Source organism: Trypanosoma theileri, assembly GCF_002087225.1.
Source record: "Trypanosoma theileri isolate Edinburgh chromosome Unknown TM35_Tth_33_V1, whole genome shotgun sequence".
Lineage (NCBI taxonomy): Eukaryota > Euglenozoa > Kinetoplastea > Trypanosomatida > Trypanosomatidae > Trypanosoma > Trypanosoma theileri.
Genome location: NW_021639875.1, coordinates 117,809 through 127,102, shown reverse-complemented (window position 1 = coordinate 127,102; position 9,294 = coordinate 117,809). Strand labels below are relative to the sequence as shown.

The following is a 9,294-nucleotide window of genomic DNA, read 5'->3' as shown; positions in this document are numbered from 1 at the left end:
TTCCACTATGCCCAACCCCACTCATTTTGTAAGTGAAACACCCCAGGGAGCAGCCACCCCACCCCTCTTTTTCTTGTTCTTGCGCACAAGACGCTGACAAGTTGGCCGCCCGCCTTGGGTTGTGGGGTTGTGTTCTCTCCTCCTCTCCCTTCTTGGGGTGAGGGATAAAAAAAAGAAAAGGGCAAAACCCGACAACGAGCCTCGAGCACTACGCGCGTAGACTGGTTGCCGGGTTTCATCCTTTTTTTTCCTCATCCTCACTCTTCTTTTTCTCTCAAGTCCAAAGTCCCTGAGCATGATATTTCAGGCCTCAAGGTTCAGCGCCTCGGGACGCAAAGTGCCCCTCGAGCCCGGCCGAAGCGAAGCATGCCGCTTACACACAAACCCCACAGACGCCGCAGTGGAGTGGTCCAGCAACACAAAAGTGTCCTTCCCACTCACAGTCCACACACACACAATGACAGTCCCACATGCTCATGTCAGAGAGGCACTGCGGCATTCCCTAAAATGTACACCAAGCCACACACCTACAGAGAGGAAAAGAAAAACACAAGAAAAGAAGAACAACAACAACAGGATACCAACAGCAGACAAAACACTCAGAATACAATAATCACAGGTGCAACTCCCATCAGAGAAAAACAATCACCCACACCAGCACATCAACTCAACCCCAAAAAAGAAAAGAAAAAAACAGACCCATTACGTGAAGCCGAAGCGGATCAGTCTCAGTCCATCTCCCCGCGGGTTGCAGTCACTCAAGCAAACCACACACCACAAGGATAGAAATATGTTCGTGGCAATACCGTGAGTGACAACACCAAGAGAGAAGGTGAGAACAAAGAAATGTGTTTTCATTACGTGGGCGGTGTGAGTAGTAACCCAAACACACAAAGGAACACACAACAGAGGGGCACACTCAAACACCTACAACCCACCAATCTTTATACCAAAATAAAAAATGTAAAAAAAAAAAATGTGACTGCATGAAGCAGACACAATAATAGAGCAAAGATGCAAAAGAAGAAAAAGAAATTCGTTTCTTTATGTGACTGCGATGCCTGGACACAGCCCAATCCACCCCGAGGTTAACAACGGAAAATCATTGTGTACTGAATCTACCGTGCCCATATCTTTATTCTTGACGTCCGTGCAGCAGTTTGTATATAATGAAAAAAAAAGAATCATTCCATAAAAATGAACACACAAGACACACAAGGTGTATATTGGAAACGCAAAAGAGAAACACACAGCTGCACATAATGTGCAATGAAATTATAATGAAACACACGAACACAAGGGAAAAACAATATAATGGAAACATACAAGAAAAGAAAAACCCATGATCATCATGTGAATATGTTCAGGAGGCAAGCAACACAATTCCCAGCAGTAGGTGTGTGTGTGTCTTTCCTACAGGGCGAGCAATGGAAATGATGCACACATGATGACAGTCCACACACACACAAAGAGAAGGAAGGTTGGTAGTGTGCATGTTTGTTTGTGTCTTGAACCTCCTGCCATTCTTCACATTTCAGTCACGGCAACTACAACACATCGGGATTGTATCCCATTCCCATGGGTAACAGCAATAGTTAGTAAAATCACGGAACACACACACATCACCAGGAGGACACAGCAAATGGCGGCAAAACAGATCCCAGATAATAATGCCAACAAACAAAGAGGACACTCCCCTCACAAAATGATGGTTTGTCATGTGATGAGTGCCATAGGGAGCCCAATGGATGTGTTCAGTGAAAAAATGCAAACAAGAGATCTATCGTGCTGGAAGAGAAAAAAGAAAGGCTGACATCCAACCGAAAAGAACAATGCCCTTACAACGCATCCATGTCCACTCAAACAAAGATTAACTGTGCAGCTGTGTCATGGGAACAACGATCAGCAAACGAGAGTGCAACCCAGCACACACAGCAGAAGCAGCATTAAGGGACTGTGCACCAATGAAGGACCACTGCTGCTGTCAACACCTTGTATTACACTTATTACCTGACCCCCATTTATTTCGGGACGTTTGGACTCTGCCCGACCTTGTTCGGTATTTTCTTCCTTTTCTGCTTTTTCGTCTGCATTCTTCGCCCTTTCTCCATCCTCTTCCTTTTTCTCTTCTGATTTTTCGTCTGCATTCTTCGCCCTTTCTCCATCCTCTTCCTTTTTCTCTTCTGATTTTTCGTCTGCATTCTTCGCCCTTTCTCCATCCTCTTCCTTTTTCTCTTCTGATTTTTCGTCAGCGTTCTTCGCCCTTTCTCCATCCTCTTCCTTTTTCTCTTCTGCTTTTTCGTCAGCGTTCTTCGCCCCTTCTCCATCCTCTTCTTTTATCCCCTCTGCTTTTCCGTCTCCATTCTCCTTCGTCTCCACTACTTTCGTTGGCGCCTGCTCTTCATCCTCTTTTCTCTCTTCTTTATCCCTTGGCGACTGCTCTTCAATCCCATTCTCTTCCTTTCCTTCTATTGATCTCCTCTCTACCATAGACAGAAATTCTTTTCTTGCATCTGCTTTTGCTTCCTCCAGTTTTTTAATGACGTTGTTCTCTTTCGTCTCTTCTATTTTTTGCAAGTCTTCTTCCTTGATGCCTTCTAAAACAGTTACGAGCTCGGGTACACTTTCCAAAGACTTCTTGAGGTCTTTCACTGCCTTTACCGTGTCCATCATGACTTCTACGAGATCCATGAGTGGTTTGAGTTCACCATCCTCAGGTTTGAATCGTTCCGAGAGGTCAAATAACGTTCGGTTTACCACACTACTGTTTTTATCGAGTTTCATTACCTCCGGCGTTCTATCCTTTTTGTTTTCATGTACTTTCAAAAAATTTTTTCGAGCGTCGGCAAGTCCCTCCATAACTTCATCCAAGTTCCTAAGTGGCTTCCTACATAAATGCACCAAAAGATATACTTCTTCGAGTGATGATCTCACGTGGTGAAATTCCTGTACTTTTTGTTGCAATATCGTCTTTTTTTTCTCTTTCCACTCAACTTCTGGCTCCCACTTCGGTTTTCCTTTTTCCTTCAAATTCCCGACCTCTTCAAGAAGAACCTCCATACTCTTCGCAACAGCCTCAGCACGTTTGGAATTATCCTCGAATGATTCCGTTTCCCCTTCACCCACTAACGCATCCAGACAACCAGCCATACTTCCAATGCGCTCAATCGCCTTTTCTACCGCCTTGTTTAACAACCCATCCACATCTGCTTTATCTGACATTATGGTTGAAGAATCCTGCCCACCACCGCTTACTTTCGTCGCACATACTGCACACACACAACACTGCAGAAGTACCAACAAGTACACCACACGGCGCAGTTGGATGAACATCGTTGTCATGATTATCACTGTGGGTTGCTTGGATCCGTGGTAACAAGGAAAAAAGAGAAGAAAAAAAAAGAGAAAAGAGACGCACATTTAACACACCGAGAAACAAACAGCAACGCAGAAAGAGAGCAACATCACATCATAATAATCCAATGAATGACCGACAAACCACTCACACAACAACAAAGCAACGCGAAGCAGGCAATCAATCTTACTACCTCACAAAAAAACAATTACACCCCAGGTTCCGTGCGGATATCAAAACCACACCCCCAATTACGAAAGAAAAAAACCACAAAGACAATAAAAAAAGAAACAACACCATGGGAATTTACCTGCAGATCCCAGTTATTCCACTCGGCAATAATATACATCGTGTTCTCTGACTATCTTTCACCGATAGCGCAACCTCATTGCTCGAATGATCGCGGCATCCCCCCAAAACTGGCACAAGACCACTGAGGAGATACCAGCAAACACAGGACCCCATCTCACGAAACAGTACTCAAGGAGCACTCCCACATGAACGTTAAATGTAACACCGCAACCCATCAGCCATCACAACATCCACACGTCAAATTCCCTGTAGTTGCAACACGGGCGCACTCAACATCGGCACCCTTTACTGCAAAGAACCGCACGGACGGCTGTCACCATCCCACCATTAGCTCATGAACACATCACAATGGTGAGTGTCTATTGTGCGCACACGTTCATTACACACGCCCGTCTTCCGTTCCTCTTTGTGTGTACTGGATCCGTGGCGGATATCAAAAACACACGAATGACCCAGTCGGAAATAGAACCCCCCAAACACCACGAGATCACAGGAACCATTAGGTGAGCAACCTCAGACTAAAGTCGGGCGGCACCACCCGAAACTGCAAATCACCTTAACGACACCGAAAACCGTGGACAACCACCATTGCATGGGATGTGAAAACACACTCGCGATGGGAAAAGAAAAATGTACATCAACAATATTCGGAATGAACACACGACCCCGGGGGCACAACACCCGGCGAAAAGTTCACCTCGACGCCGTGAACAATGTCCACGCAATCAGGCACAAAAACAAACAAAACCAAAGAACAATGTTTTCACGAACGCATAACCGGAGTAACATTTACAGCATACCCGCATCGCACAATTCCGGTCAACCACTCACACACCAAACACAGATGTCCTCCTCCTCAAGGAAACACCATATCTCCGACCACACACCTGGCCGCAAAAGAATTCTCTGGTGACTGAACTCGCGCAATTCCCACAGTAAACCACGACAGAAATAAAACACCAAACACCGACAGATGTGACGAACCCCCACCACGAGGGCAATCCAGGGGGAAACGACTGAGAAACCCCACAAAGTTCGACCAAAGAAACATTTACAGACACCGATAACGAGTAACACCTCTTCCCCCACTTTTCAAACAAAGTACTTGAAGAAACAACACGCTCTCTAAATACGCGGTTAATCCACGAACACGACACCGACGAAGAAACCAAACACCACCTCCAAACAGGGTCCAACAAATACCATACATAAGAGAATATTAAATACGCAAAAAGAGAGGCCTACGAGACGTCCACCAGCTATTTTGGCACACACACACGCACAAATGAGCGCACTCCATAAACATCAACACATGTATCAGAACCTACACAATCAAGAACTGTGGCATTGTTTGTTTGTAGTTCGTTTGCATTAGCACTGCTCGCAATACAATGTTGTTCGCATCTCTAACGTCACAAACAACGTTCATGAGAATACACTCCTTGCACGAGCACGAAAACGACGGGACATTCCCGCTACCGCTGCAGCGATTACGGACACAGATCATCCCCAACTCCACATGTACTTCCACACTCTTTCCCTCCATGATTATATTTAGGAGGGTAATATCAAACATATCCCCTTTCCACCCCTCCACCCATGGGACCCCGTATTATCATGGATTTGTTTTTTATTTTTGTTCTTCACGTCTTCGTGGATATTACTCCAATGGTACGGCTATCAGCCGCACACCGTAGAGTATCTTAATTACCGACTTAAGAGTGGCTCTGAAAAAGAAGATCCCTTCGTTTAATAGGATCCTCAAGCTCTTGTAATATGCTTTTTGGTTGTAGCCCGTTCCCAAACGAGAGAACCAGTCTGCGAGAAATCTGATCGAGTAAACCCTACCAGATCTCTCCATCCTCACTGTTCTTACCCCAAACCCGTCCTCAAGTCTCCTTTTGTTATTATTTTTGGGTTTTTTATAATGGATTGTCCTCAATGAACTCCTATTTATTTTGTTGTTTGTTTTGGTCAGTGACAGGGGCCTTGAGCTTACTCTTCTATCACGGTTTCCATATTAGAGCTCGTCGCTGATTTTAGAGGGGTGGGAGAGGTAAGCTGCGTAGGGTTTCTCTTGGTTGTGAAAACTCTGGCATAGTGTGGTTCCGCTCCACCGCAATAAGGAACTGTGCTAACCGCCTAGAAAAACATAGTTTCACCAGGGGTACATCATCAACCATCGCAAATTGAACTCGCAGTGGATGAAGAGCGGGGCAACTCAAGAGATGCAGAGCTGTTTCTTCGCATTCGTCGCGTTGGCCGGTGTGCGCGTGAGTAGATTGATACCCGTGACGTGACATTCGGTGCAGAGTTAGGCCTGACTTACTCATACACATTGGTGACCACATGTGGGGAAGACTAACGCCGGAAGGTCTCTTGTTTTCGTTGTTTTGTATTGCCCATTTGGTGGAATTCGATTTTTTGGGGCAGACCCTCTCCTTCATGGAATTTTCTGCAGTGTATTACGAGGGAGACTAGGTGGGCGTAGAACTTCTGGCATACTCCGCATTGGACTTTTTCTCTGTCCTCACGTTCTGATGGCGACGTATCTCGCTGGCGTTTCTTATTGCGTGGAAACGTTACCTGTATTGTTGCTGGCAAATTTGGAGTTACAGGTGGATGTTTAAACTTTTTGTGGCATGCGAGACCACCAATGTTGCCGAAGTCGCGGAGGCAGAATTCGCGTCGTAGTGAAGCAGGTTGTGGGAGGTGGACAAGGTATCGAGCCATTTTCTGCGGGAGGTCGAACGGATTCACATGTTTTGCGAGTTGCGCGATCGCGTGCGGATCCATGCCGTGAACCTCAAGCAACTCTGCCACTTGCCTCAATGCACCGCACTTGTTCGAATGAGCAGTGCCACCATATGAAGCCAGAATACGTTCCACGTTGTTGGTTGTCAAATGTGTGGGATACTCTTATGGACGCAAAGCGGCCGGCAGTCGTATGGGAGCAAACGCGCCCTTGCCCTGAATCTTTTTTATAAAGCGGGAGGCTTTATGGGGATCCATTTTTGCCGTTTTTGTAACCACGGCCTAATCCAAAATCACAGCTCCGACACCCGACCTGCAGAAAGTTCTTTTTCGTCAAAGTTACGATTTCCGACCATCGGCTCGCCGTGATCTGCGGCAAGCGGAACGCTGTTTGATTCTTCTAATTCGTGTGCGGCTGAAATGCTCTAGCCCTTCTAGTGCTATGATAATAGTCTGTCCTAGTTTATCTCTGAATGCGCCGCCATCTCCTGCAATCCCTTTCTCACCATGTCCATGGGCATTGTTTCCAAGCACATCGTGACCCTCAGCATTCGTGCTTACTGTACATTTGCTAATGGGTCCAAACCGTTTGCGGTGATAAAAGCTATTGCGCTATCCTCTTTCACCGGTTTCCCGTGTGAGCTCGGCAAAACGTTTCAAACTGCCCTGCCAACGAGAGTCTCTCCGTTGCCACATCGATGGTGTCCTGCATCTTGCTCGCGTTGGCATTTGCTATCCGCGTATATTTTTTCCTAAATGGGAGATGCCGGGGTTTCGCTGCACCAAAGCTGAACGCCACTGGTGAGCGATGTGGAACCCCTGGGCCTTCGATTAAGAGACGCCGCGCGCATAACAAGGTGCAAACGGGGCCCTACGGCCTTTCGAAGCAAACCGGCGGGGACCTGGCAATCGGAGCTGCCCCTCCCCAGATTCACCAACGACAGGAAGAAGCCCCTCGAAAGTTTTTTGAGCACCACGTTTGGTTATGGGTGTCGTGGCGTGGCCCATTGTTTTCCGCAACCGCGCATTGCACACGGATGGCACATAGCCAAAAAGCTTGCAACACAGGAAAAAAAGGGTTTTGGCACCCCGTTTCTTCTCAGACAAAGGTTGCGTCGCCTTTACGAAAACGTGGGCGCCATTTCAAGCCGCATAAAGCCACGACAGCGCAAGCGACTTTGAGAAAGAAAAATTCCCATCCAATAATAAAGCGGTGCGAAGATTAGCCGACGCTTTTTCGCCCGCACCCTTTGTAAACGGGGGCGGGTGGGCTGTTTCCGGCGTTGGCTTCATTTAGGCGCAAAGGGTTTCAAAGGTTCCTTAACCTCTATGGGCTTTTGCCTCCCAAAATCAAACTCCCTTCGCCAAGTTGCTTCCCGAGCTGAAATTTCCCTATTATGCAATCTGGGGCCCTGTGGCGGGATCATTTTTCCCCCCCTCTTCTGTCATATCCGCCACTCCTTCGTCTCCTTCCTTATTTTCGCCGCCGCCGCCGCCCCTGAACGGCATGCCCCCGCCATTCTGCGGCAGCGGAGGGCGGCGCCCGATTCCCAACCCCACCAACCGAGGGCGCCCCGATTTCAGAGGGCCGTCGGTTTTCTTACCAGACCCCTTCCCTCGAGGGCCCGATGCCGCCCGCGAAAAGAAGCGATTCCCGCCATTGGATCCTCCAGGCCGTCCATTTTTCTTTTAGGCTGGCTTTGGGGAACGTTTTGCGCGCGTTTCTTAAAGCGCAGAACGCCGCTTCTCTAATTCCCTTTGCCCGGCGGTTGGCTGTTGGCCTAACCTTTGCCAATCCCGATTCGCCTTTCCCATCGGCCCTTAAAGGCATCACGCTGGTTTTTGATCTTCGCCGTGCTCCGGCGAATAAGGCCCTTACCTCCGGTAAACGCACCCGCAAGCGATGAAATATTTTGGTGCTCCAATGACGCCCTCTGCTCCCAAGCAAAGCCCATTTCTCTCAAAATTCATGCATGGCTTGAGCGCAATCTCTGTTTAACCCACCCCTCTGGGCACCAAGCGCGCCTTGATCAGAACAAACGTTTTTAATTTCCGAAAGGAGGGGTAAAACAAAAAAAGGGCCAATCGGCGGTCTGCGTTTCCGCCACCCGGCCCAAATTTCTAACGGGCGCCGCCCCCTCCGCTGACGGAATCCACCTCCGGGAGTGGCGGCGCTTGCCCGTTCTCCGCTCTAAACAAAAAAAAAAAAAAAACCAAATCTTTTCTCGTTCTTATTTTTCGGCGCCCTTCTCGGACCGGGCGGTGCAACTGAGGCGCGGTTTCTGTGCGGGAGTTCCCCTTTCTTTCACTTCAAAACCGGTAAAGAAATTAAAAAAAAGAAAAAAAAAGGGCATGTGCCAGAACCATGCCCCTCGCGCCGCCAGCAACCCTACCGGATGCCTTTTTTTTCCTCTCCCGGTTCGCTCCGCGTCTGTGCTGTTGCTTTTTCCTGGGGTCGTTCGCCCTTCGTTGGGGTGCCATCTGCCTGTCGAATCGCGCGCGGCTGCGATCGGGCACTCGGGCCCTTCGCTTTTCCCGCGGGCTGTTTCCAAAAGCGTGGCGCCGGGGTTCCTGAAGAGGTCCCGCGCGAACATCTGCCGGAACTTTCCGCCTTGCTTCTGTCATGTCTTTCTTCTTTGTCCCCGTTTGGGTACGCTAAAAAAAAATAAGAGAGAAAAGGAAGTAAATACAAAAAATCACTTTTTTACGCGAGTCTTCTCTCGCACGTCGCGGTTCTGGATTCCCTCTATGCGGGGTCCGTTTTCCGCTTTACATCGCCTTTGTGGAAGCATTTCTCACCATTAGACTTCTCTTTCTCTCTCTCACTCTCTCTCTCTTTCTTTCTTGCGCCTCCGCGCGTTTGTGGGGAGGGA

The 9,294-nt window shown here is 48.1% G+C and overlaps 8 protein-coding genes across 8 annotated transcripts; 4 read left to right on the top strand and 4 right to left on the bottom strand.

Moving 5' to 3' along the window:
• Positions 1-366: 366 nt before the first annotated feature.
• Positions 367-786, top strand: TM35_000331600 (uncharacterized protein; the record flags this gene model as incomplete). Its single annotated transcript, XM_029028916.1, has 1 exon — positions 367-786. The coding sequence occupies one exon, from the start codon at positions 367-369 to the stop codon at positions 784-786; it is 420 nt and encodes a 139-aa protein (XP_028879769.1).
• A 658-nt stretch (positions 787-1,444) lies between these two features.
• TM35_000331590 (uncharacterized protein) lies at positions 1,445-1,813 on the top strand (the record flags this gene model as incomplete). Its single annotated transcript, XM_029028915.1, has 1 exon — positions 1,445-1,813. The coding sequence occupies one exon, from the start codon at positions 1,445-1,447 to the stop codon at positions 1,811-1,813; it is 369 nt and encodes a 122-aa protein (XP_028879768.1).
• An 89-nt stretch (positions 1,814-1,902) lies between these two features.
• Positions 1,903-3,342, bottom strand: TM35_000331580 (uncharacterized protein; the record flags this gene model as incomplete). The annotated part of the gene is made up of 1 exon (XM_029028914.1): positions 1,903-3,342. One exon carries the CDS (start codon positions 3,340-3,342, stop codon positions 1,903-1,905), a length of 1,440 nt encoding a protein of 479 aa, XP_028879767.1.
• Positions 3,343-5,706: 2,364 nt separating this feature from the next.
• On the bottom strand, positions 5,707-6,018 carry TM35_000331570 (Tbingi protein; the record flags this gene model as incomplete). Its single annotated transcript, XM_029028913.1, has 1 exon — positions 5,707-6,018. One exon carries the CDS (start codon positions 6,016-6,018, stop codon positions 5,707-5,709), a length of 312 nt encoding a protein of 103 aa, XP_028879766.1.
• Positions 6,019-6,028: 10 nt separating this feature from the next.
• On the bottom strand, positions 6,029-6,463 carry TM35_000331560 (uncharacterized protein; the record flags this gene model as incomplete). The annotated part of the gene is made up of 1 exon (XM_029028912.1): positions 6,029-6,463. The coding sequence occupies one exon, from the start codon at positions 6,461-6,463 to the stop codon at positions 6,029-6,031; it is 435 nt and encodes a 144-aa protein (XP_028879765.1).
• A 656-nt stretch (positions 6,464-7,119) lies between these two features.
• On the top strand, positions 7,120-7,647 carry TM35_000331550 (uncharacterized protein; the record flags this gene model as incomplete). The annotated part of the gene is made up of 1 exon (XM_029028911.1): positions 7,120-7,647. The coding sequence occupies one exon, from the start codon at positions 7,120-7,122 to the stop codon at positions 7,645-7,647; it is 528 nt and encodes a 175-aa protein (XP_028879764.1).
• A 103-nt stretch (positions 7,648-7,750) lies between these two features.
• On the top strand, positions 7,751-8,173 carry TM35_000331540 (uncharacterized protein; the record flags this gene model as incomplete). The annotated part of the gene is made up of 1 exon (XM_029028910.1): positions 7,751-8,173. The coding sequence occupies one exon, from the start codon at positions 7,751-7,753 to the stop codon at positions 8,171-8,173; it is 423 nt and encodes a 140-aa protein (XP_028879763.1).
• A 479-nt stretch (positions 8,174-8,652) lies between these two features.
• TM35_000331530 (uncharacterized protein) lies at positions 8,653-9,015 on the bottom strand (the record flags this gene model as incomplete). Its single annotated transcript, XM_029028909.1, has 1 exon — positions 8,653-9,015. The coding sequence occupies one exon, from the start codon at positions 9,013-9,015 to the stop codon at positions 8,653-8,655; it is 363 nt and encodes a 120-aa protein (XP_028879762.1).
• Positions 9,016-9,294: the final 279 nt, after the last annotated feature.